The sequence below is a fragment of the Anopheles funestus genome, chromosome X (genome assembly GCF_943734845.2).
Source record: "Anopheles funestus chromosome X, idAnoFuneDA-416_04, whole genome shotgun sequence".
Lineage (NCBI taxonomy): Eukaryota > Metazoa > Arthropoda > Insecta > Diptera > Culicidae > Anopheles > Anopheles funestus.
In genome coordinates, this window is record NC_064597.1 from 15,331,318 (window position 1) to 15,355,349 (window position 24,032).

A 24,032-nucleotide genomic window follows, 5' to 3' on the forward strand; every position below is an offset into this window, starting at 1 on the left:
ATCCGTTTAGAAACATTTCGCTGGCCGGAGGTTTCATTCTCATGTATTGAAAGAATGGCCACTTTTTGGCCACGCTAGCCGCGTTAGACACACTTACGCTACGCACACGCACACACATTCAAACACGACCACAAATATACACACACTAACGTAACTTTTCGTTCTCGCGGGATTGTAGAGAACACGCAGCTTCACCCTTCACGTACCCATCCAGACAGATGGGTGCGGAAAAAGGGAAAAGCGTTAAAGCAAGAGAGACGGTCAGTACACACGCGGTGTGGCCCGTTGCCACTTCTTCTACCTGCAGCTATTTCACACAATGGCCGCGAGCACGGACGACACACATCCGCTCGCTTCGAGAGATTAAAGACAAATGAACTGCCCCGGTGCATGAACGAATGGACGCCAACGGTGGAACAAACGAATGAACAGTGGGTGAGTGCGTGCGTACTCGCGACCACTTCCAATGGATGAATGGAACGCCGTAGGGATGGACACAACGCGAAACCAATTTTATGCGGTTTGCTGCGATATTTTAGCGTAAAATTAAATTATTTTTAACTCTTGAAAATATGTTGATTCTGAGTCATAAAAGGTCCAGTTAAATCGAGGAATCAGTGTAACGAAAAGCACTTTAAACTTTTGCTCACATTAAAGGTCTCGTCTACATCGTGCGAGACGGTAGCTGTCAAAATAATCCAAATTTACTTTTCATATGCCTTGCGAAAATCTCGTTTACGGATGCAATTGTCAGATATCCATTGAATTATTTATGATTTAGGTGGCTTAACCGTAGTGTCTACGACCAAAAAATACACGTTGTTCTACGGCGGACTACCCGGGTAGGCCATATATTTCGATTGGCCGTTTTTTCGGATTCTAAAGCATATATAGTTTGAAATGCCCGTTGTATTTGAGTCGTATAACGCCTCGTCGCATTATCTTCATACGACAGGACCGGGTTCAAATCTCATCCGGTCCGTTCCCAAATTGAGAGCCTAACTATCCAACCATTTGATGGTCGGCGTGACCAACTAGGTCGTTAAGCCAAGAAGAAGAAGATAAAGAATTCTAAATGTTCGAAACAAGAATGAATTACACATGAAAAGTGTAATCATTTAATATAATGTTAGTAAAATATGAATATATTCTCCAATTTTTTTAAATTAATCCCATTCAAAATATATGACCTGCTTAGAGATCAGGTGTATCAGTTGAAAAACATATTTCAAAAATGTTAAAAAAAATTAAAATGTTCCTTTCTGCACAAAATGATGAAAAACATATTCTTCTGTGCATTCTAAAAATTTCAGGTCGGTACGATTTTCCTATAAAAAGATATTAAGAAATAAATGTGCAAAACTTACCCAGGTAGACGATCATTGACAATAGGGTTGAAAAAGTTGACTATAAAACTTTTGGTTAAAACACTGGTTGGTTCTTATTACTCTCAGAATGGACACTTAGACTTGGAATAAACTTGTACTGAACTTGGACGCTTGGGATTAGACCTTGCTTCCTCGATTGCTCTTACTTATATATGCAACAAATTGGCGCCTACTCGAACCGTTATCAGGAGTGGATCAGGATCGCTATAGTGATGGTCGCTCACTAAAGATGGGCATGAACTATGGAGGGGTTTGTGAATTCATTCCGTGCCATGTGGAACGGAACAGTTCCAAAGTAACATGCGAAAGATGGGTAAAATGACAATGCGTTCAACAAGAGTTTCTACTTTTGTGAACACCGCATGGTATGTACTTGCATGTAGTAGCCATCATTCGACGATAATTTCTTACGCTTATTGCTCGTGCAACGATAATACTTATTTACTTGGCTCTAGAACTGCTTCGCAATCTTGATACCGCTTATAGTCGAATTTCATCTTCTTCGCCAACCCGTGGTCAGCTATCCGTACGTGTACCTAGAAACGTTAGTACCTTAACATGTTGTGCATATTGGGAAGGGTCTTTCCGTGCAGCTTGTACTTATCCTTCAGATTGTCCTGCTTCACAATTGCGGCTGCAAACGCGATTATCGCTGACAGTGTAGAGTCTCGGTAATGACGCAAATAGATGAGCGCTATGACAGTTGTAATCGCATTTTTAAATCCCATGCTATTGCAGAATTTATTCATTTTAGCAAACTCACAAAAACATGAGAATTGAAAGTTCAGTCTCAAATGCGATTTGTTACAACACTCATGTATTTGCACGGTCAGCACTCAATTAAGAATTTTTGAGTCAATAAAAAACGTATGGGAATTCAAATCTTCAATTTACTGTTAACTCACTTCAGCTTCAGTATTTGCTCTAAAAATCAGCTCTAAAATTTTGTTGATACTAGCTTGGTTGAACTTCTTATAAATATAAAAAAGAAAATTTCCAATGGTTGATCTAACCGTTCATTTGAAAACCGTTTTGAAAAACTACTCTAGAGCAGTCAGCATATTTGACAGCGCTGTCGGAATCGCATATTTGAAAGGTAAAATGTCATGTCGAAGATGTCAGTTGGAAAACCCTCCGTTCGTATGTCAAACAAGCAAACGCGTACGGGGTATGTTACACGAGGAGTACGGTGTTAAAATTAACTTCATTCGATAGCACGTGGAATAAAATTTTTACTCGTTCGGTAGACTCTTAACTGAAGACATCTTTGCAGCTGCCGGCAGCCCAACGCCTCGGTTAAACTTTTAAAAGGGCCATCCTGGTGCAAGTGAACGTGACGTGACTGAGACGCAGTAAGCAACAATCAAACGTGCTGAAAAGGGAAAAGCCATCAATCCAGTACAAACCGTGCAAGCAAACAATAGCAAACAATGGCAAAACCAGCGTATAAAGTCGGTAAGTTGACAATAGCATTGCGAGCACATGGGCTTATAAGGCATAATTATTTGTCGTTTTGTCATAAGTTCCTGTCTCACTTATGGATCGGTTTAATGGCACAATCAATAACATACCGGTATAGTTTCTATTTGAATTCCGGCTGGTATGCAAAGGGATATCCTTTTTGTCTATCGGTAATTTAGGGTCGCTCTATAGGGCTATACAGGCCAAGACCGGTAATGGCTGTAGAGTCAAATAAGAAGAAGAACTGCCTGTAGATTTGGGAATTTTCAGTCATAAAGTTCTTATGAAAAGTCGATAGAAGAGTAGACGCCGGTATAAATTATCAACCCCACATGAGTATTTGTAAATTGAAAATTTGTTCGTTTTGTCATACTTTTTATAATACTTAATGCAAAAAAAGAATTACGATTTTAAGATATGTTGTTAGTTGCCATCAAAATGTAATTATAACCTGTTAATTTAAACATGAAAACATTGAACTCAGCTGTGCAACAAAAAGAATTGGAAAACTCGGCAGAAAAATTAAGAGAACTTTAACGTTATCATAAATGAACGCATAACCAACGTACTAAATGAACATTCCTTTCCTACAGCCGACATTTCACTGGCCGAGTTCGGGCGAAAGGAAATTGTGCTAGCCGAGAACGAAATGCCTGGCCTGATGGCGTGCAGGAAAAAGTACGGCCCACTGAAAATCCTGAAGGGCGCTCGGATAGCTGGCTGCTTGCATATGACCATCCAGACGGCAGTTTTAATCGAGACCCTAATCGAGCTGGGTGCCGAGGTATGTTAGCAACACCACGTGATCGTACAGACTCATGGAAACAAAAAAAAAAATAAGTATCCTTAAGATCGGTACGTATTGCTAAGGCAAGGCACACAGCATATGCGCTGTTGCTGTGATGCGGAAGTATTGATAACCTCTCTGAACCGGGACAGTATGACGCGGGATAAGACGCTGGACAGACAAGATTGTTTACTCCGGTTGGTCGAAAATTGACTAAAAACTAGAAAAACATCGTTTTTACCGTCCGTTGGTGACGCGCCCCGAAGCGATAATATATGCTTAGATTAGTTTCTTTCTTTTGATGGAGTTTTCGTATTCTAAATTTAGCCCCCCGGTTTGCCACCCCACGGTGATTGTTGTTTGTTAGTGGGACTGGTTTCCCGTGTTCTTGTCGGCGTTTCCCGGTCGCGCACGCGTTTACGGTTGCGTAATCTACCGATAGTGAGAGTGGCTGACGCTTTTGGGCTCATACTTTTTGTTTTGTGTTTTGTTTTTCAGGTGCAATGGAGCAGCTGCAATATCTTCAGCACGCAGGACCATGCGGCCGCTGCCATGGCAAAGGCCGGTGTGCCCGTGTACGCGTGGAAGGGTGAAACGGACGAGGAGTACATGTGGTGCATTCGGCAGACGCTCATCTTTGCGGATGGCAAGCCGCTGAACATGATCCTGGACGATGGAGGTGATCTTACCAATCTGGTGCATGCCGAACATCCGGAACTGCTGAAGGAAATCCGTGGTTTGAGCGAGGAGACGACGACCGGTGTACACAATCTGTACAAGATGTTCCGCGAGAATCGGCTCGGCATGCCGGCGATCAACGTAAACGATTCGGTAACGAAGAGCAAGTTCGACAACCTGTACGGTTGCCGGGAGTCGCTGCTGGACGGTATTAAGCGTGCGACGGACGTGATGATTGCCGGCAAGGTGTGCGTGGTCGCCGGGTACGGTGATGTGGGCAAGGGTTGCGCTCAGGCCCTGCGTAGTTCCGGCGGACGCGTGCTGGTCACGGAAATCGATCCGATCAATGCGCTGCAGGCAGCCATGGAAGGGTACGAGGTGACGACGATGGAGGAGGCAAGCAAGGAGGCACAAATCTTCGTCACAACGACCGGCTGCACGGACATCATTATGGGCGAGCATTTCCTCAACATGAAGGATGACTCGATCGTGTGCAATATCGGTCACTTCGATTGCGAGATCAACGTGAAATGGTTGCAGGAAAATGCGGTGAAGAAGGTGAACATTAAGCCGCAGGTAGATCGGTACGAGTTAAAGAACGGCCACCATATCATCCTGCTGGCGGAGGGACGTCTCGTCAATCTGGGCTGTGCCATGGGCCATTCGAGCTTTGTCATGTCGAACTCGTTCACCAACCAAGTGCTGGCACAGATTGAGCTGTGGACGAATCGGGAGAAGTACGCGATCGGTGTGCACGTGCTGCCGAAGAAGCTGGACGAGGAGGTGGCCGCCTTGCATCTGGACAAGCTCGGCGTCAAGCTGACGAAGCTGAGCTCACACCAGGCAGAGTACCTTAACCTACCGGCGGAGGGACCCTACAAACCGGATCATTATCGCTACTAAAACCCCGGGGTATGGAGGATGAAACAGGGATAAGCGAGAATACAAAGAAGAACAAAACAAACAAGTGCTTGATGTGTGGGAATAATTTTGAATGATTCAGTGCCGAGTTTAGCAGTAAGTCTGCAATCACATCACAATTGAATAAAAATGTCAGTAAAATATCACCATTTTGTATTGCATCCAACGCCCACTGCTGTTGGATCTTCGCTAGGCGGATGATACGATTGCAGTGTGATAATTTAACATACGTTTACGAACTTGTTGCGAACTGTGAGCTGACGCTAAAAATCTTCTTGAGAATTTTCCATAGAATATTAGTTTTCATCCAAATGAGATTGTGGTCGTTTTAATATTACTTTGCATAAATTTGGAAATAGGTATAAACAATCCTTATCAAGCTCAAATGGGCATTTCCGTTTCTAGCGTTGTTTAAGTGAAGTCGAAGTCTGTTGTGAGACCTTTAAAGCGTGCCTGGTCATATGACTTTCTGCAAAGAAATTTGTTGTCAGCATTTTTTGCCTCGTGTTAGGTGTCTGCAATGTCAGGTAAACAATTTTCTAAACGTACCATGAAGCCACACGGGGTGCCTGAGAACACTGAACAACAATAAAACAGCATACAAAAGTCACACAAAAAAGCTACACAGTTCTGTTTAATAACGTTTTTACTATTTAACAACAAAATGTTTTGCATGACAGTAGCCCGTTTTATGAGAGGCGAATGTAGTCTTTAGTCACTGCTTTTGCGTTGATGGGAAGATAATGCAAATTGCCAAGCATTTACATTTGCTTAGTTGCTAGAGAAATTTGCAGCTGAATGGAGCTCAGCTTTCTGCTGCATACTTGGCCTTTTGACGCCGTCGCTCGCGCGGTGTAAAGTAGTACATCTCCAAGGACCAGCAAATCGCCATCGCGTACGTGCCGAGATTGAGGAAGTGTAGTGTGATGGCGTAGTTGGTTGCATCCCGCACGTATCCTGCGTAATTAAATTAAATTTGTTTATTTTTATTTATAAGTTTCGCATCGTTCGATTGTATTGTTTTGAAACAATTTTGATTTGATCATTTGGTTTGGGAAATGATTTAAATTATCAAAAATATAAAAAAAATCGGAAAAGATCGGAACTAGAAATCATTTTAATTTGCCTTCAACTTTTTCATCCTTAATGAATTTCTAATAGTTCAATTAAATTTAATTATAAAATAAGTAGCAGTGTAAATGGGATGTCAAAATGTAACATAAAATATTAAATTATTTTTATCTAATATTTTTCTCGCCCCTTTTTTGTTGATCGATAAGCCAAGAGTGCGTACTCGATCAAATCAATCAATTTTGTGTGCGTGACTGCATGCGTACGTACGAGCGCGCACGCATGTGTGTGTGTATGCAGATTCAGACAAAAGATTCCAGCGCATATAAACGCACCGCGTTGAGGATGCGCGGTGTGAGTGAGACAGTACCAAACCAGAAAAGAAACGAGAACGAAAGATTTGCATGCACCAGCTTAAGCGAAGGGCGCAAAACCCACGAAATCACTCTCAACTTCAGCAGCTGTTGGTACGGTTTGTTGGATGCATTAAAGAGCCCTTTCTGGGTGTTTTTTTGTTGTTGTTGTTATACAGAGGCATGCGCGCACGTGTGTGTGTGTGTGCAAGTATTAAAGGTTCATCGTAAAGTGGCGTCTAGCACACAAAAAAAGCCCGAAGAGAACAAAAGCACGCGCTCGTATGTTTTTGTTTACATACCGGCGGCCAAGCCTCAACGCGCATCACTCTGTCATTTATCCGCTGTGAGTTTCTTTATGTGTGTGCGTTTTTAAATGCGTCAACCATATGCAAATGCGTTTTTTGCAGAAAGTTTCAGTACGGTGTTCATTATTAAATGAAAAGTTCTTCAATCAGCACCGCAGCGCCTTACGGCAGGAAAAACTACCCGCTTTCGTGTGTTTCCGTGTGAGTGTGTTTGTGAAAGAAAATGTGTGTGTGTGATATCTTTGCCCTTGTGGTACCATTGTAGCCATACCACTTCGCACAAAATACAGAAAAGTTAATTCCCGCAAGCGAAAAGGGATACAGCGGTTGACAGTGTTGCGCTTGTGTAAGTATCTAAGGATAAATGTTTGTTTGCACAGTTTAAGTCAAATTTTTTTCATTTGTTTGATTCACGAAAGTGTGCATGTTGCCAAGCAAAATGTTTATAGCAACGAATCAGCTGGAAAGCGTTGCTAATTAAGAAGCTTTCCTTCTTCTTTTCGCAATGGCTGTTGCTTTTGTTTTTGCTCCTGTGTGCACCATTGTCGATCAATTGATTGCGTGTGTAGTGTTTTCTGTCCCGCTCATCCATCCAGTAGCGTTTCACGTACACGGTGAAAAAAAATAGGGAAAATTTCCACAATATCAACACAGCGCCGGAAGGAAAATCAATTCCAAAGCGAAGCTTCGAAACGATGAGCAAAAACCGTCATCATCTCATTAGTGAGTAAAATCGGTCCCTGCTCCCTCCTCGCAGAGTGGGGTGGGGAAGTGAAAGTGAGCTTTCGGTGCGCCATTTAATTATTCGCACGGCTGTGTTTTAGGGGACTGCACAATGGCCATCCGAAACAGTGCGAAACGATTTTGATGATAATGAGATGAGCAAGAGATGAACACGTCATGATGCCAACCAGCTGTTCCGGTATTGCGAGGGTTGTAAAAATGTTTCCCTTTCCAACCGACCCAAAACACATGCCTGTCCAGGAATTTCCTACACAGTTTGCTGCGGATGATGCAATAAGACGCAACGTGGTGTTCGAGGAAGTTCCTTACTAGTACGTCGTTTCGCCATATTGTTCTGGCTAGTGTTGGATTCATTCAACTTTGACATTCAGCGTAAGCGTTCGATCGAGTTTCGAGTCACTTCCTTTGTTTCGGGTTCGTTCGCTGAACTCTGCTAACATCGTTCTCTTCTATCTTTTTCGTTGTTCTATGTTTCACACTACACCTAGTTTCATACCCCCCCCACCTACTATAGGGTATTGACTCATCTCTCTCTCTATCGAAGCTGTCGAACATTGGTTTTGGTTGGGCACAGTTATTATGCGTGGCAGTAGAACGTCTGCTGAACAAAGTAAGGCAGAGAGGTTGTGTGTTGATATTTCGCAATCAGAACAGCTGGATGGCTTTGTACACGATAACTCTGCATGGTAATCATTATAGTTTGTGTATATGTGGGTTTGTGTTAGACGTTTGATGGTTTGCTATCTGCAGCTTGAAAGTGCCTTAAGTGTCTAGCAATCACAGAGCCATATCCGGAGGCCAGAATTAAGATTTGAACTATGTCTGAGCGTGCTGTTGTGTCGTACGTGAAAGACTGTACTATTTTTACTAACCCCTAATATCACTCTACAAGGCTATCACGCGAGACAGACTTCTTGAAGATTTCTTGAAGAGTCTTTTGCCCAAAAACATTGTACAAAAACTTACCGACAATGGGACCGACAAACAGGTAGAAGAAACCAGCAAATAACAGATGTATCCCAGTTGCTCCAGGAAGTCGATCCAATGGAACATGGGACGGTATTGCCAGTGCCATAAATACCGTCCGCAGACCTTTGTTAAACCCGATCCAGCACGCGACACCTAGCACCACTGTGTAACTGTGGAAGTGAGCTAAAACTAAGAACCAAAAAGGAAAACACTCATTTTGTAAGACGCTAACCATCGACAAATTAACTTCTTGTCTAGCACATACCGACTCTACCAAGCGCCATATTTACTACGCCGATGAGGAAGAATGTACGATTTTGCCATTTAATACGATCAGCAATGAGTGGTACCAGACAGCGGCAACAAATGTCCGTCACACCCAGTATCGACATGGCCATCGCAATCTGATCCCGGCTGCAGCCAAAGTCCGACAGGACAAACGGTGTCAGGATGGAGAAGTTCAGCTCCGCAAAGTTAGCGATCGTGATGCCGATCATGATGTTGATGTAGATGTGATCGCGTAACAGATCTAGATCGAAGAAGATCACGATACGCTGCAGCAGCGTGAGTGGCAGTTCCTGTTCTGGTGCATCATCCAGCAGTGATTGCAGCGTTTCTGAACACGTACAGCTGGTTGGACGAGCATCCTCGACCAGCTGTGCCAGTCGCTTTGACGCCTGCTTGAGAACCTCTTTTTCCTCGGGCACTGTGCTGAACCCGTTCGTGGGCAGTGGCTCCACTGGATGGTCTTTCGATTCGAAGTACGATTTATGCAGCAGGGGTGTTGGATCCGTAGGTCTCCTCAGCGGCTTATGTTCGGCCTGTACATTTGGGCAGTCTTCCGTTTGACACTCGTCGATCTTGAGTGCGGCCGTGTCCTTTACCGGTAGCGGGATGAATGCTCGTGTATCGCCAAGGCTAAGTACGGACGGGCGCTGGGAAAGAATGCGTGGTGTGGTTAAGCTGTGCCGGGAGCTGTACAGGGAGCGGAGAGAACTGCGCGAATACCACCCATCGTTTGCGCGGGACAGCATCGGTGTGCCCGTGTCAACGGCGGCATCGTACGCGATCAGATCCTGTACAGAGCGCTCGATAGGCAGTGTATTGAAGGGGACCGCATCAGGATCCTGAGCTGTTTGACAGTAGATGCAGCGTTCACTGGGCGGAGGTGTGGTTGGTAGATTAGCTTCATCCGGTTCGGTTGTTGATTGTGGTGATTTTGCGTGCCACTGTACGGGCTGGTAGAGAAGGGCAAAGGCGACCGCATTCATGGCGAAGCCACCGAAGATTAAAATCGTATTATTGACACTGAAGTGACGGTGCAGTAAGGTCACGAGATGCGGTGCGATGATCGGCCCAAGACCGGTCAGTGTCCAGGCGAACCCGGTGGCGATCCGCCGCTTCTGTCTGAAGTAGGTGTTTAGCGCAAGTGAGTTGGCGGAGGTGTTAATACCGACCCCGGCACCGTACAATACTGCGAAGGTGATCATGTATTCGAAGAAGCTATCCGCTAGGGAAGTGAGGGAGACGGCAACACCTACTAGTAGGGCACCGAAGAATGCAACCTGCCGGTAGGTGAATCGACGGAACATGGGCCCATTTGCTAAGCCTACGATAGAGGTCAGTGCTGAGTGAGTGTTGATAATGGTTGTCACCTCAGACGCACTGATCGACAGCTCGGTCATGCGGTCTCGAAACAGTAGCCCAAACTGCTGTAACACCGGAAAGGTGCAGAGCTGTATCGATCGAATAGGGAGTAAAGAATGCATCCATAAGATCCTGATAAAGGTACACGACCGGTCATACTCACGTTGGAACATCCTGCAGCTAGTACCACCATCCAGCCCCAACCACCATCTGGGGCAACAAAGTCTCTTCCCAGCTGTGACCGGTTCTTGGGTAGTTTGATTCGTTTTTTGTCGCCACCGTTTTTGTTCGGTGGAGTGCTCAGCTCATCCACACGCATGGTCGTACGGTTACAGTATTCATTGTCATTTTGATCTGTGTTGTGTTTCAACTTTTCCGACTTCATCTCTGTTCACTTTTCTTGGTCTGTTCACTTTTCTTCGGTCGTTCTGATCAGCTGATGATGGTACTCCTGTACCAATTAGTGCAAGATAAACCTGCCTGTGATGCCGTAATATGGCACCCTACCCTAGAGATCACAGAGGAATCGATTGGTGCGATTAATTACACAATTTCGATGCCCAATGTACAGCGCAATCAATCGATTTGAATTATTCTACAACCTCGGTCATACTGTGATGGGAAACGACCCACCATTCTTATCTTGGAAGCGTTATAACGACCACAACGCACCGATGCGCGTCGTTTTGCTTGTCCGTACCTTCGACTACTGACTTTTGCAAACTGTGTGCAGTGAAAAATGAATGCGTGTACTACTAAGCTATTTAACGCTACCGATCGACTGCAATCAGCTTATCATGTTCATGTGTATACTTTGTAAATTCTACACCCGATGCAAGGTTGTGCATTACCGCACGCGCTGGAGGTTCCCTTTCCGATGCCGACAGTACGTCACGTTGATGGTAGGGGACTCCACGAGAAGATATATGCCCAAGGTCTATATAAGGACTGTTCAATGAAATGATAGATTGTACGGTAGTTTTTGCAGAGCACTTCCTTGTCCTTTTGCGACACTCGGATTTTGAGTGGTGAGTGCAGGGCGATGTACCGGCCTTGATGTTGTACGGCGCATGTATAGCGATTATCCGACTATCACTTTGGCCGCCAAGTTTGTAGCCAATACCGTGTGTGTATGCGCAACTACTTCAAAGCAACCACATGACGGTGCGCATCGCCTCGTCCCAGGTTTCTCCAATTATTGTTCACACCTGCGATATCTTCTCCTCATTCATCTCGCACACAATAAGGCAATAAGTATGGCTATTAATGTCAAACCGCGCGAGCTGATACGTGCCGCAGAAATCACTTGCCACCCGAGATCAGCTGCTTAGAACGTGATTTCAGCGTATAGTTTCGTGTTTTCTGCACACGAGACCCTGTATGCATACAGAGTGGCCGTGATTTTCTATCCCCTCACATGTCTTCCCAACCTGCAGTCAATCGTAGACGAGCCGGTTTTCGGTTAATCCTACCGTTCTACCTACCTGCTTATGTTCTTTTTTTTCTTTTTCAAAATGTACCGCCTTTTACAATGTATTGGCTTCCACACATCCACAATGGCTGCTCGGTTTTGCGAGCAACTCGTTCACTATTGCGTCCTCGACCGACGAGGACTGACTTCTTACGGCTGCCAAGGTGTATCTCAACCGGAGGACGTATCCCGGTCGACTGTGTCGAAAATTGCAAACACCCGGACCGTAGTAGATCGCATCTTTGCATTCTTTTCATTGGGTAGGTGGTGGGTTTTTTTTTGTTGGTGTCTTGGGATAAAGGTTTTGTACGTGATAAGGACGCGCCTACCAGCAAGCGGTGTTTTATTGACTAGCTCTATTTATCGATCCGTCAGAAGTTTGGCTCTTATCGTGGTTGTCAAAATATTGTCCCAGGCGAAGAAGAACAACAACCGAAATCAAATCTTTTACTCCTGATTGTGGCGCAGATATGGTCACTAGTCATATTCTATCTTATTCAGCATTATGATAAAGTTTGCGTACTTATTGTGAGTTTGCTTCTTTTCGACCTACTTCAGATTAGATTTTGAATATTGAACCCAAACAGTAAACTTGTTGGACCGAACAGCTGTTTAGAAATGGTTCCGATTAGGGAAGTCTCAATATATTTTAAGGAGATAGGATGTTTTGACCTATATGTGAAAAAGATAAAGATTAGATGTCATTTGCCATACTGGTTAAGCTTCAAACGAGCTATAGAACCGAAGATCATCAAATCGAAGATCGTTAAAACTCGGATCAAAATGTCAGACTAATCGTTATTACGACCTGCTAGAATACAATCGCTCCGTTTTATTGTTTTGCAAACAAATACGCTCTGCAAAGGAACCAGACCATTGTATTAGCTAATCGGAACGTCGTATTATTAGATAAAAGTACGGTAAAGCAAGACGGTAAGCAAGCGTGCTTATTTATGACTCAGTGCAATTTTAAGGGCTCCACATTAGGTCGATAGATGCCTTTTGATTATCTGTCTTTCCCTTACGCTTTTGTTTCCATCGACACGCTCTACTCTCCGACGCTGAAAGGGCATTTTCTCCTGCTCACTCTCTCTCTTTATCTCTTTGTTTATCCCTTTATTTTTATTTCTCTTTTACACTTTTAGGCAGACGTGTCAAACCTCACGCTTACCTAATAACTAAGCAGAACAAAAAACGGCTAAAGTCTGAAACACGACCCCCCCCACTCACGGTCACTCATCTGCGTGTCAATTTTTCGTACAGGGTGGTTCGGAGACTATGCAATGTAACCTGAATTTGATTTTTTTACAATTACTATTAAATTGTAAGGAGGTTTTCGCATAGTGAAAAGTGATTTATTCATCGAGGAACCAAGTTTCATACGCTGTTTGTGAAACCGTAAAATTTTCCTCATTTTTGGCCCAACTTTGCCCCATAGCTCCGCCGGTATCCAAGATATCGCCAAACTTTCTTCTGGCCATGGCTAGATGGCACTTGTGGCTACATTTCGTCCATGCACCACTAATCGCTACCATGTCTGTGGCCGGAGCTATTCGCGAAAGCTCCAACGGATCGCCAATCTTTGACTTGTGGTCGATAGATGGCACCAATTGCTACATTTTCTTCTTCGACGGCCATGCCCTCAGGTGTCTGTGTCTCGAAACATAATTAAAAAACACGCAACCGATTTCGAACCACCCTGCACGAAAAAAAGTCACTCAAATGAGTGCCCGTGAGTGGGGGGGGGGTCGTGTTTCAGACTTTAGCCGATTTAGCCTTTAATTTTTTTACTCCATACGTAGGACTAATGGTAATAAAATCATGTCCTTTTCATGGCTCCAATTACTCTTAATAATTATTTAATAATTGATGTGTTCAAAAAATCTGGATGTAAGCATTTGAACTAAATTGTCTAATTGAGTCCGATTATATCGATAAACATTTACTTAATGCAACATTAGTCGCTTCGTCGCTGTGGGCTTGGGTTTGACAGTCCTGTGTTTTGGCATGTTCGATGCGTTCCCTGCCTGATCGTTGCCAACTGTCGTGCGAGCGGTTTTATCGGTCGTAAGCGCGCGAGCCAGTAAGTGTGCGAACGTTCACATGGTCGGGGGTGTACCTTGACTGTCGATTTGTGCCTCTTCTCATCAACACTTGTTTGCTGCCGGGTTTTTTTGCACTAGACCGCGTGTATTTGGGTAAAACCTTACTGGCCAAATTTGCGTGCATGTGTGCGTGTGTGCGTGTGTGTGTGTGTGTGTGCTTGGTTTACGTTTTGCGGATCCACCGGTTACGCTCCGACGGAGCGTGTCACAGCCGTAGAAAACTATCACCGTTAAACACGGCTGTTGCGAAGGTGGAAAGCATATGTTTAATTTTCGGGGCAAAGCATGGATTGCCGGGCGGGGATCGTGGCATAACTAGGGAAGGAAGTAAAAGCTAACTAAATCAGCTAAAACGGTAGGCAACAAACTCCCCCGGTTTAGAAGCCGGTTCTGTGCGATTGTACCGTGGAAAGCAACGAATTAGAATGAGTGATTACGCGACCAGACGCACAAGGTTATGCATTGGAAGGCTTCATCCAATTCCCTAATCCCTTCTCCACGTTCCTGTGCGCAATCTCGATCGTTCTCTTCAGCCCGATCGCGAGTCAACGTACCTCGGCGTGATGCTGCACTACTAGAGATCACTCATCCATCCCTAATTTAGCCACGCGTCCACACGAATACGATTAGTTTTCGGTTGATCCGGTTGGGTAGGAAATCATCGCTGCTCTCTATTTGGAATTCGCTGCCTTTCTCTCTCTCACACACACTCTCTGTTTTCATGTGCCATGAATTCGTACGAAGCTTGGCCCCAAAACTCTGGGACATTTTGCACAGCCACGTGCTGACCGGAACAACACATCAACCTCCCCCACCCGCAATCGATTACAGGGCGGAAGTGATCGTCATCGGGTTTGTTTTTGTACCTTCACCCTTACATTCCTTGGCATTCAACGTTTGGTGTTTGGTGCAAAAAGGGTATGGTAGATGTTTTCTTTTTATTTCGTTATTTTACGCTTGCGTGTGTGTGTGTGAGTGTGTATCTGTGCCTAAACAACACAAAAATTCAACTTTTAAAATTAGAAACGTCGAGCAATGCGTATCGAAAATTAGAGAGGTTAGATATCAAAGAAAATGTGCTCACCCACTAGATTGGGAACATCAGGAAGGGTGTTGGTAACTGGTGGCGAGTGATGCTGATGAAGGGAATGATCATCACCTGTTGTGGTATAGGGTGATGCTTAAATCTTGCGATCTCACACCCCATTTAGACATGGACATAAGACGTGATTAGGGTTCGTTTTCGTCGCTAGATCTCAGGGATATTCGTTGGTTCTATTCAAGATCTCAGGGATCTAATGCCCGCAGAGATCTGGCGGGTAATCTCCGAGATCTGGCAAGTTCTCAGGAATCTTCGTTGGTTAGTACGATTCGTCTTGGTTGCACGGTTTGGCGATACCAAGAATTCGACAACCATCTGGGATCTGGTAGCGTAAAAATCCAGAACCCGGCAATACACGCTTGCCTTTTGCGACACATCCATTCGTCTTCTGCACGGTTGAGTGAATTTATATTCAATTTTTATGACTGCTTTGTTGCTTTTTCCGGCTCGGTACAGTGTGCTGTTTATTTACTGCTTCGCATCGCACGTTCCGATACGGTGAAACGCGCTAATAGATATCTACCCTCCGTCCCAGCTGGTACGGGGACAGGGCTGATGCAACGCACAAAAGCAGTTGCAAAGAGTCGTTGGTAAGCTGGAGAGTTAAATCATCTGGATGGTATTTAAACCATCTTCGATACCACTGTTACACTCATCGGACCTCTTGCTGTGGTTGGCAGCGTCCGGAACACACAGCAAATGCAGCTATTTTCGTCCCCGGGGACGGGACGGGAGTCGTAGTTCCAACGAACAACCGAGCATAGTTGTCGCCTGCTAGGGGTTTTTGCCATCTTCGACTACACTCTGACGTTTGGTGCGCGCCAGTCGTCTGGAACGCAACAGTAAACGCAGCCACACTTAAATACGCATAATTATAACCTCGGCAAAAATGGAACGGATTTTTCCACCCAGCTCGCAAGGAAGAGGCGGGGTGGTGGTGGAGTTGAGGAGAGAGAAAAGAGGTGATTTTTCTGTGTGTGTGGTTTTATTTTTCGCTGCGCTGTCATAAAATAAACAAACTGTGATTGCTGGATCTTGCTTTTTTTCTGTTACAACCCCACCTAGAAGGAGAAGGAAGCGCAGTGATGTTTGCAGTACCGTGACATGCTATTGCTATCGACACGTGCCGATGCGACTGAACCAAACACAAAAATGCATTAATGTTTTATTATATCGATATTTTTCTCTATTGCTTTGCTGATGTTTTTTTTTGTTGTTGCGTTTTTCTCCCCTTTTTTTTGTAAATTCACAATCACGCTGCAACGAGTTAAATTTTAAACAAACAATCAATATGTATACTGTTTCGTTACATTTTGTTCTTCTCCACACTCGACAGGTATTGTTCATCTTGTGAAAAGTGCACGGAAAGCAATCAAACAACGTGTGTGCGTCTCGCGTTTGCTTTGTGCGCGACCGGGCGTGCCAATGCAAAGACACGTGCTACTATCAGTTCAATATCGGTGGCAAATACTCGGTGCGGTGCCCCAGTCCGTGAGCGATCGGCGAGCCAGATTCTAGCAGGAGCCGCGTTCCACAGTCACCAGATCTTTGCACAAATGCACCAACATCAACGTACGAGTCGACCGTCAACTGTATCCGTCCATCAACTCGTTCCTGCGTCGTGTCCGGTGTTATGACAGCTGTGCGTATCGCCGCCAACAGCAAACGCTTCGGTTAGGTCCGTTGACCGGCGGGTGAGTAAGCGTTTGGTTTTTGCAGCAAGGAATAGAATGCGTGTGGAATCAGGATTTTGCCCTTTCGGTTGCAAACCGGCTATCGCACACTTCCGAGAAAAGAGGCAACCCTCCCCCCCCCCACCCCCGGGGTGCCTAAGATATCGGGAAACCTTGATCGTATGGGAGTGCATACGCAGCAAAGTGATGATGATAAGCGTTACCAAAAAGTCTGATAATCGCGACGAAGTGCCGCTAAGAGACGAAGCTTCATTTTGATGGTTTCAAACAATTTGGACCAATTTGGCACGCTTTGCTTCGAAAGTCACAAATCCAAATCTTTGAACCTTCCTTTTCTGATAAGGATGTTCGCATCGGGGCGGTATGGTCAAATTTCTTGCTTTCCGGTATAATTACCTGCCTGGTGGCGTCAGCATGTCCAGAAGTGACTGAGACGTTGCGTGAACCTTATCACGGTACGCACGCGTGTAAAACAAGGTCAAGGAGGAACTAAGTGTAACGTTTGGAAGGGATAAAGTAGGACAAAGTTAGACACACACACACGGACCAGCAGTAGGGCGATAGTGCGTGTGCAGAGAAAAAGGCGATTAGGTTAGACATTGGTAGACTATAGACATTGGCGATTAGATAGAACGTGAGGCGCAGTGATCTGAGGGCTGCAATGTCTCATGTCGAATTAGACATTGAGTGGCTGAGTACCTACTCGAGACGAATCGAACGGATGGCGCCATTTTGCGATGCGCCATCAGGTGTTACCGGGTACGGGGCGACGAAGGATGGAAATGCACCAGTAAATAACCTTTCGAAATACCATCACGATACAACGGACCAACTGACAGCTCCGTATCGCTGGAAGCGCTTGGATGTGGAGCTTGATCTGATTCTGACATCAAGGTTACTCCCCTTCGGTGGCTCACTGATTGATTCGTTCAATTGTCCTGTACCACTGGAGCATTCATGCATTATCGGCAGAGTGATATGATGTGACTCTGTGTCTTTAAATCCCCCTCCACTTTATAGCGATTGTAAGGGACATCATTGTATTAAATGTCACAAACATGTTGATCATACGCAAAAGAACGAAAAAACCAAACCAAAAAAATAAAACAAATAAACTTCTCAGAATGCTTTGCCTCATTGAGAAATGCCAATGTCCCACATATCGGCATGTAACCTTCCCGTGGGGCCATCGTCAATGTAGCCCGATAGTGATCGACACCGCGATGAGGATGTAGAGCGATCCGTTTATGCCCAATTAACTGCTTATAACACGCACGGCTAATTGGCAACACAATGTAATTGTTTACTCATCGCGCAGGCTGGTAGTTAAAGACGAAGAGGTTTTCAAGTGATCACTAGAAGACAGAAGGCAGAACACTAGGGAAGCGATCTGAGGTCATCAGCAGAAGAGAGAGAGAGAGAGAGAGAGAAAAATCAACATCTGCTCTGAGCGTCCATTTTGAAGGGCCACAAATCAATTACCAACCAATGTTTAGTGCGTGCCAGCATGTTTAGCGAGTTGGGTTTATATCGATATCAATTTGTTGTTATTTAGAGAAGAAAAACCCAATCATTCATTGATTTGTGATCCTACCAAAAAGTGATGTGCCATTAGCACAATCGAATACTACGCGAGTTTCGCTCCACCGAACGACCTCGTGGTCGTTACGCTGTTTGTTGATCGTACGGGATGATACATTGCTTGTTTGATCAATTATCGTCACATCGAGGCACAGTAGCCGCTGCACGGGTACTGTTACTGAGGAAGCTTTTTTTATTGGTGATGATCGGTTTTTTGTTGCTGTATGTCCTACCCATCGGGACCCTCTCGTATACCGAGATCGAGATCAATTCTGGCCTCATTGCCGAGCTATTAACAAGCTCCCAGTAGCGCTTGCGGTTTTGTGGGTATCGCAGTGCGTGCGTCATTGGATTTAATATCAGAAGAGTCAGAGGGCGGACCAGCTGAAGTACAGAGGTACGGTGGAAAAAGAGAAAAAAAATCCATAAATAAATAATACATGTTAGAGAGCTAGGCGTGATAGTTGATGATGTTTCACTTAAAGCCATTCGCGTCTTATTTGATCGACAGTCTCCATCGGGAGTTGTCGCGTAAAGAAAGAGTTCTTACACGGTGCGAAGATCGTTAATCGAGAGATAAAAAAAGAGGTGAGTGTATTGATGGGAAGGTTAGGAACGTGCAAAACGTGTGAATTGACTGGCAGAAGGTTACGGCAATGAAGGTTGACAGGTTATCTTGTAAGGCACGTTTACGACGGCATCATTTCGTTGCGTGCGGGCGATGAGTGGGTTGCGAACTGCACGTCATCAAGTCTTCTCAAGGAAATGTTCGTATCTGGTTTAAATTTCACCAGCTAAGTGATATGCGCTCTGGTCAAGAATTAAACTGTTGTGAGTGCAACTGTTAGTGAGTTCAACTCTTAGTTCATTTTCTTGTGTAGACCAGCTGTTATACGTTTACTATGAACTGTGTGTTACTATAAGCTATTTTAAAATCTTTTAAAGTTTTTTTTTTTGGAAAATAGTAAATAATTTTGATCTATTTATCTCTTTCTTTTAGGAACGTACGTAAATAATATACGACACCCAAGAGTTGAAGACGGCAGGAAACTAACATTAGAAACGCTTACGCTTGTTTAGCAAACGTTTTTCTTCGCATAAAAAAAGCATGGAGAAATTAAAAGCCGCTAAAAAAGTCGCCCCAGACGGAGGATGGGGATGGATGGCTACGTTCGGTGTCAGCATGGTGAATGTAAGTATCGCAAAACCGGAAACCATTCAATGTTTGTCGCACGGTTGTCGCTTCACAACGATCAAATTATGCTTACTCAACTAAACTGAACACCGAAGATAAGCTAGCAAAAAAACACGAAAGGAAGTTAAAAATAAGGCACAGCGTGACATCCGGGACAATCGCGCGGGATGATCGAAGTTGGGTCGCGTTTGGCCCTCGGTGTGAACTGTATTGATACATAAAGAAACTGCAGAGCTGGGTAACAAAATCCGACAGGCGGAATCGTGCATTTGTGGCAAAAGTGTTATCATTTGCTGTCGTGTGCTTGCACGCTTGTTAGCATGCTTGTTAGCTATCATGATTGTGTTTATTTCGCGCCTATCATACCTTCCGTCTTCCCATAAACGGTTACGAACAAACAAACACACTCCGCAAATCGAACGTCTTAATCGAATTTACGTTTTACGTTATCTACTGTTCGATTTGGTTCCCTGTCGATGTTTATCCGTTTCAAAGACAGCTGTTGTGTGGGATTTCGTTCTTTATGGGTCCGGATAGTCATTCATTTTCAAATGATAGTAGAATAAAGAGTATGATCATTGTAGACCTTAATTTTAAATATGCCTAATTGCGCCCCGTCTGTTCTAGGCCTAGCGTTTTACAATTTTGGCCCTAATCTCAGCATTTCCCACTGATCCCACGGCTGAAGTGTGTACAGTTTTCACAAGGCATTTCCTTGTGCTTAATCTTAACCGGGCAATCTCGGTTATTAACATTATTTACTATGAAAACAATTTAACACTGATTTGAACTGAATGTTCCCAAAATAAACGAAATCCAGCATACCACTGAATTACAGTGGAGCGCCGATTATCCGGGTATCTTTTATCCGGCTGTCCCATTATCCGTGCAGCTCGGAAATGACAGTTCCAAAGGCGAATTGAGAAATAGAAACCTCAATAGGAAATGATACAAAAGGCTCAAGTTCGACCAAATAGAACAGATTTATTTTGCAAAGTGCACCTAAGAATATTAACATTTAGCTTTAGAAAGATAATCGACCCATTACACACTAAACACTAATATTTAACAATAAATAGAGTTGTGCCTATTGTCCGTGATATTCGCTTATCCGGCGGGGCGCGAGTCCCGATGAGCACGGATAATCGGCGTTCCACTGTATTACGTTTCATTTTCTTTCCACTCGATTTTGTGTTGTTTAAGTTTTGTTCAAGTTCTAATTATTTGCTTTTTTTTCTTTTCATTTCCATTGGGCGCAAACTCGCTTCCGTTGCTTCCGTTTTGGTTCTTTTGGTTCGTCCCCCAACTCCACGTTGTGCTTTGCACAGTTGGCTACTCGCTCGATCGAACCCTCATTTGGGCTGCTGTTTGGAGATCTGCTTAATGACATGCAGGTCGGTACAACCGGTGCTGCCATCATCATCAGTACGCTCGATGTGATGATGAATTTTTCCGGTCTGTTCGTTGGTCCACTGCTGAAGGAGTTCTCGTACCGGAAGGTGGCGATCGCTGGTTCGCTTCTTTGCTGTATCGGACTCGCGCTAACGTCACCCGCCACTAATATGGCGCACATACTCGCCACATACAGTGTAGTTAATGGTAATGTAATTTGAAGGCTTAACCTGAGCTTGAAGAAATGAATGCTTTACAGTAAGTTAATGTTTTTTTTTCTCCTTCTTTTCACTCTTTTGCAGGTGTGGGCGTTGGGCTAGCGACGTCCGCTGCGTTCGTAGCACTTAATCACTATTTTGCGAAGAAGCGTGGCCAAGCGGTAGGTCTATCGATGGCGGGTACGGCACTCGGTATGTTGATAATGCCGCAGCTAGTACGAATACTGCTCGAGCTGTACGGTTTCCGCGGTGCGGTACTGGTGCTGAGTGGTCTCGCACTACATGCGACGGTCGGTGCGATGCTGCTGCAACCGATCAAGTGGCACCTGAAGGAGGAGGAGGTCGACATTGAGCTGGTGGAAGCAACACCTCCGATGGGCATCATTCTCGAGCAGGAAGACGATGATAATGATTCACTGCCGGAGATTAAATCACTGCTCTTTCCGCGGCGGGTTGGCAGCGAACGCAAGCAGTCGGATCCAACGGGTGCCGGGGCTGGAGCGACCGGCTCGGCCGGTGGAGCGGCAGCGACAGGCAATGGGACGGGAGCCGGAGCAGGTGCGGCGGTGGGTGGATTGCCAAAAAGGCCTACCTTTCCCCGTATCACCTCGTCGGTTAGCGTGCAAAATCAGGGCGGTGTAGGAATGCGTACACGACCGTCCTTTCCCAGGATCGCATCGACCGCTAGTATGAGCTTGGCCTTACGCCGACGCCGTGAATCGGTCGTTTCGCAGCTGTCAACGATGGACTTCACCGGCAGTGGAAGTTGTATGCATATCCACGTTGATGTAAGTAGTAGCACTCAAACAAAAGGGTTTGATAAGTAAATAAAGGTAGTTTTGTTTGGTTCCAGACGGGTGATGCTGATGCAGAGGATGTAGACTATCAGATCATACGGCGCGTTAACACGCACGTCGGTGTCTCTACACTCGGTTCGTTTGCACGCGTCCCGTCCCGTTCGTCCAAGCGCCTGGAAACGGTCAAATCGGAACTTGGTCTCGAGATGGTAAAACCGAAGGTGTCCTTCCTGCAGCGCTTCACCGCACTAATGGACGTGGGACTGCTGCGTGACGGCATCTACCTCAACATCCTGTTCGGTCTGTCCATCTTCTACGTAGCCGAGATGAACTTCAAGATGGTGACACCGTTCTTTATGGCTAGTCTCGGGTTCGACAAGAGCGACACCGCGTTCGTGCTGTCCGTGTCGGCACTCACCGATATTGCAGCCCGTATCATCGTGCCACCGATCGGCGATCGGCTAAAGATACGCAAGCGCTACATCTTCATGGTATCACTGATCTTCGTGGCGATCACACGATCAAGTAAATCCCGCCAACGGCTACGGCCCGGAGTCGCACGTAGTAACAGGTTATTTATGGTTGTTTGTTCTGTTATCCATTTTAGTCGTTGCCCATCAGCGTACGTACGCGGACGTCATGATATGGTTGTCGGTGACCGGATTCTTTCGTGGCATTGCCCTGGCCAACTTCACACTGTGCGTGTCCGAGTACTCATCGCTCGAGAAGCTGCCTGCCGCATTCGGCTGGCATATGGTCGGCAAGGCGGTGTTTGTGATCGCCTTCGGACCGCTGATTGGTGCCATACGGGACTGGACCGACAGCTACGCGATCTGCATCCATTCGCAATCGTTCTGCATCTTTCTGTGCGTTGCCGCATGGTCTATCGAGCTGTTGGTGAAGCGATGCCGCACGAAAAAGATCGTCGAAGCTAATCCCACCGTTTAGGCGTGTTGAGACGATACCGAGGAAGCGTATGAAAGTGTTTTAGTATTTTTTGTTTGTTTGTTTATTCGTTGTCGGTATGTTTGTTCGAATGCGTGTTTCCTCTTAGTGTAGTATCATGCAGGAGCTGTGTCTCTTGTGTGTTGATCGTATCTTAATTCCGAAGACTGCGATAGTAGCGTATGCTTTAGTGGGTAGCGAATAGATCAATGGAGTTATAATGAAATCAAGATCAGAACAAAATGGTATGGGGGAGTGTATTCCTTTCCCTCAAAGGCCTAGAGTGGATTTGGATATGTGAACATTATTAAAAGGTTCAGACGAAAAATAGAATCATTCAGTACTATTTGGTACTTAACGATCGTTTAGATGAGTTTTAACGAAAGCGTCCAACGTACAGTATTAGGCGCGGAACATTATTCTTTTTTATAGGAGCTGATAAGGATCACCATCCGCCTTGATAGGCGATTTTAAACATAAACTGTGGCTTATAGGCTAGAACTGTTTCAAACGAATGAAACACACCAGGCAAATAAGAGAGAGATGATAGATTTTAGATGAGTTTAGGACTGTAGTTAAAGCCTAATCACTACACTGCACCGAGATCTCGTGAGAATAAAACGGTGGTCGATCGAAATTCATCTAATGCAAATGCTAACTTTAGATAAACGAGCCGGCTGTTCGGTGCAATTGCCAACGAATGATACTTAGGAATAAAACTAACCTTACCCAGAAGTACACGTAACGAAACCTACCCAGTCTTGCATCACCTTACATTTATTGGGTTTTAATTAATTGAACAATAGTTTAAATCACTTTCTCATTTGTTGCTGATAGACGGCTATTGTGGACGGTAATGTAAGATGCCAACTCAAAGCCGGTTCGTGTGCGTGACCTACATCGTAGTCGGGTTCAGTTCCCGCCCCTTCGATGTCGATCGATGGGATCATTGAAGGCTCCCTAACGATGGGCTCCACCGATGGTGGGTAACCGGGACGGCAAGCTTCCTCCTGTCGTGCTATCTCCCTCCTGTCCGGTTGTGATTGGCCTGTGGGACGGGATTACGTACTTCCCCTGCGCATGCCATCACGAACAGGATGGGGAAGTTAAAATTATAGCACAAGGCTTTTATAGCACCCGAAATTGGGACGAATTCGAGCAGTTTCAACGCTTCGGATTGTGTCGCGTTCCGGTTTCATGTCAGT

General features: G+C 45.1%; 4 protein-coding genes across 24 annotated transcripts in view; 2 read left to right on the forward strand and 2 right to left on the reverse strand.

Annotated features, from left to right (window-relative positions):
- The window catches only part of LOC125767080 (neuroglian), a 40,876-nt gene extending 40,466 nt beyond the window's left edge, over positions 1-410 (reverse strand). For 4 of the 12 annotated variants that reach the window (XR_007418745.1, XR_007418729.1, XM_049433336.1 and 1 more), the window contains exon 1: positions 98-399. The gene's annotated coding sequence lies outside the window, so the exon portion shown is untranslated. Of the gene's footprint in view, positions 1-97 lie in introns of all 12 variants that reach the window. The other 8 variants (XR_007418728.1, XR_007418743.1, XR_007418727.1 and 5 more) reach the window with 6 other exon arrangements.
- Positions 411-2,541: 2,131 nt separating this feature from the next.
- Positions 2,542-5,381, forward strand: LOC125767179 (adenosylhomocysteinase). Of its 2 annotated transcripts, XM_049433502.1 has the most exons (4): positions 2,542-2,556; positions 2,636-2,843; positions 3,443-3,633; positions 4,135-5,381. In XM_049433502.1, exons 2-4 carry the CDS (start codon positions 2,819-2,821, stop codon positions 5,215-5,217), a joined length of 1,299 nt encoding a protein of 432 aa, XP_049289459.1. In that variant the 5' UTR covers positions 2,542-2,556; positions 2,636-2,818; the 3' UTR covers positions 5,218-5,381. The 2 variants fall into 2 exon arrangements, with proteins under 2 accessions (XP_049289459.1, XP_049289452.1); XM_049433495.1 differs by lacking the exon at positions 2,542-2,556 and having other exon boundaries at positions 2,570-2,843.
- A 482-nt stretch (positions 5,382-5,863) lies between these two features.
- On the reverse strand, positions 5,864-12,994 carry LOC125767132 (uncharacterized). Of its 4 annotated transcripts, none has more exons than XM_049433411.1 (5): positions 11,812-12,994; positions 10,491-10,835; positions 8,946-10,416; positions 8,678-8,869; positions 5,864-6,192 (listed from the first exon to the last, which is right to left on the reverse strand). In XM_049433411.1, the coding sequence occupies exons 2-5, from the start codon at positions 10,710-10,712 to the stop codon at positions 6,041-6,043; spliced, it is 2,037 nt and encodes a 678-aa protein (XP_049289368.1). In that variant the 5' UTR covers positions 10,713-10,835; positions 11,812-12,994; the 3' UTR covers positions 5,864-6,040. The 4 variants fall into 4 exon arrangements, with proteins under 4 accessions (XP_049289368.1, XP_049289379.1, XP_049289358.1 ...); XM_049433422.1 differs by lacking the exon at positions 11,812-12,994 and adding an exon at positions 11,028-11,765; XM_049433401.1 differs by lacking the exon at positions 11,812-12,994 and adding an exon at positions 10,930-11,044.
- On the forward strand, positions 6,386-23,577 carry LOC125767142 (uncharacterized). Of its 6 annotated transcripts, none has more exons than XM_049433453.1 (7): positions 6,386-7,313; positions 16,342-16,699; positions 19,281-19,472; positions 20,804-21,074; positions 21,170-21,873; positions 21,939-22,407; positions 22,490-23,577. In XM_049433453.1, exons 3-7 carry the CDS (start codon positions 19,389-19,391, stop codon positions 22,828-22,830), a joined length of 1,869 nt encoding a protein of 622 aa, XP_049289410.1. In that variant the 5' UTR covers positions 6,386-7,313; positions 16,342-16,699; positions 19,281-19,388; the 3' UTR covers positions 22,831-23,577. The 6 variants fall into 6 exon arrangements, with proteins under 6 accessions (XP_049289410.1, XP_049289402.1, XP_049289443.1 ...); XM_049433445.1 differs by lacking the exon at positions 6,386-7,313 and adding an exon at positions 13,855-13,996; XM_049433462.1 differs by lacking the exon at positions 6,386-7,313 and adding an exon at positions 15,462-15,967.
- Positions 23,578-24,032: the final 455 nt, after the last annotated feature.

What these genes read in the sequence shown, in the direction of transcription:
- LOC125767179 (XM_049433502.1), top strand. Translation starts at nt 2,819, where the DNA reads ATGGCAAAACCAGCGTATAAAGTCG. An exon ending in AAAACCAGCGTATAAAGTCG is followed by an intron (nt 2,844 to 3,442) that starts GTAAGTTGACAA and finishes CCTTTCCTACAG; the next exon opens with CCGACATTTCACTGGCCGAG. An exon ending in TAATCGAGCTGGGTGCCGAG is followed by an intron (nt 3,634 to 4,134) that starts GTATGTTAGCAA and finishes TTTGTTTTTCAG; the next exon opens with GTGCAATGGAGCAGCTGCAA.
- LOC125767132 (XM_049433411.1), bottom strand. Translation starts at nt 10,712, where the DNA reads ATGAAGTCGGAAAAGTTGAAACACAACACAGATCAAAATGACAATGAA. An exon ending in TAGCTGCAGGATGTTCCAAC is followed by an intron (nt 10,417 to 10,490) that starts GTGAGTATGACC and finishes CGATCGATACAG; the next exon opens with CTCTGCACCTTTCCGGTGTT. An exon ending in GTTTGTCGGTCCCATTGTCG is followed by an intron (nt 6,193 to 8,677) that starts GTAAGTTTTTGT and finishes TTAATTACGCAG; the next exon opens with GATACGTGCGGGATGCAACC.
- LOC125767142 (XM_049433453.1), top strand. Translation starts at nt 19,389, where the DNA reads ATGGAGAAATTAAAAGCCGCTAAAAAAGTCGCCCCAGACGGAGGATGG. An exon ending in GTATGCATATCCACGTTGAT is followed by an intron (nt 21,874 to 21,938) that starts GTAAGTAGTAGC and finishes GTTTGGTTCCAG; the next exon opens with ACGGGTGATGCTGATGCAGA. An exon ending in CGTGGCGATCACACGATCAA is followed by an intron (nt 22,408 to 22,489) that starts GTAAATCCCGCC and finishes TATCCATTTTAG; the next exon opens with TCGTTGCCCATCAGCGTACG.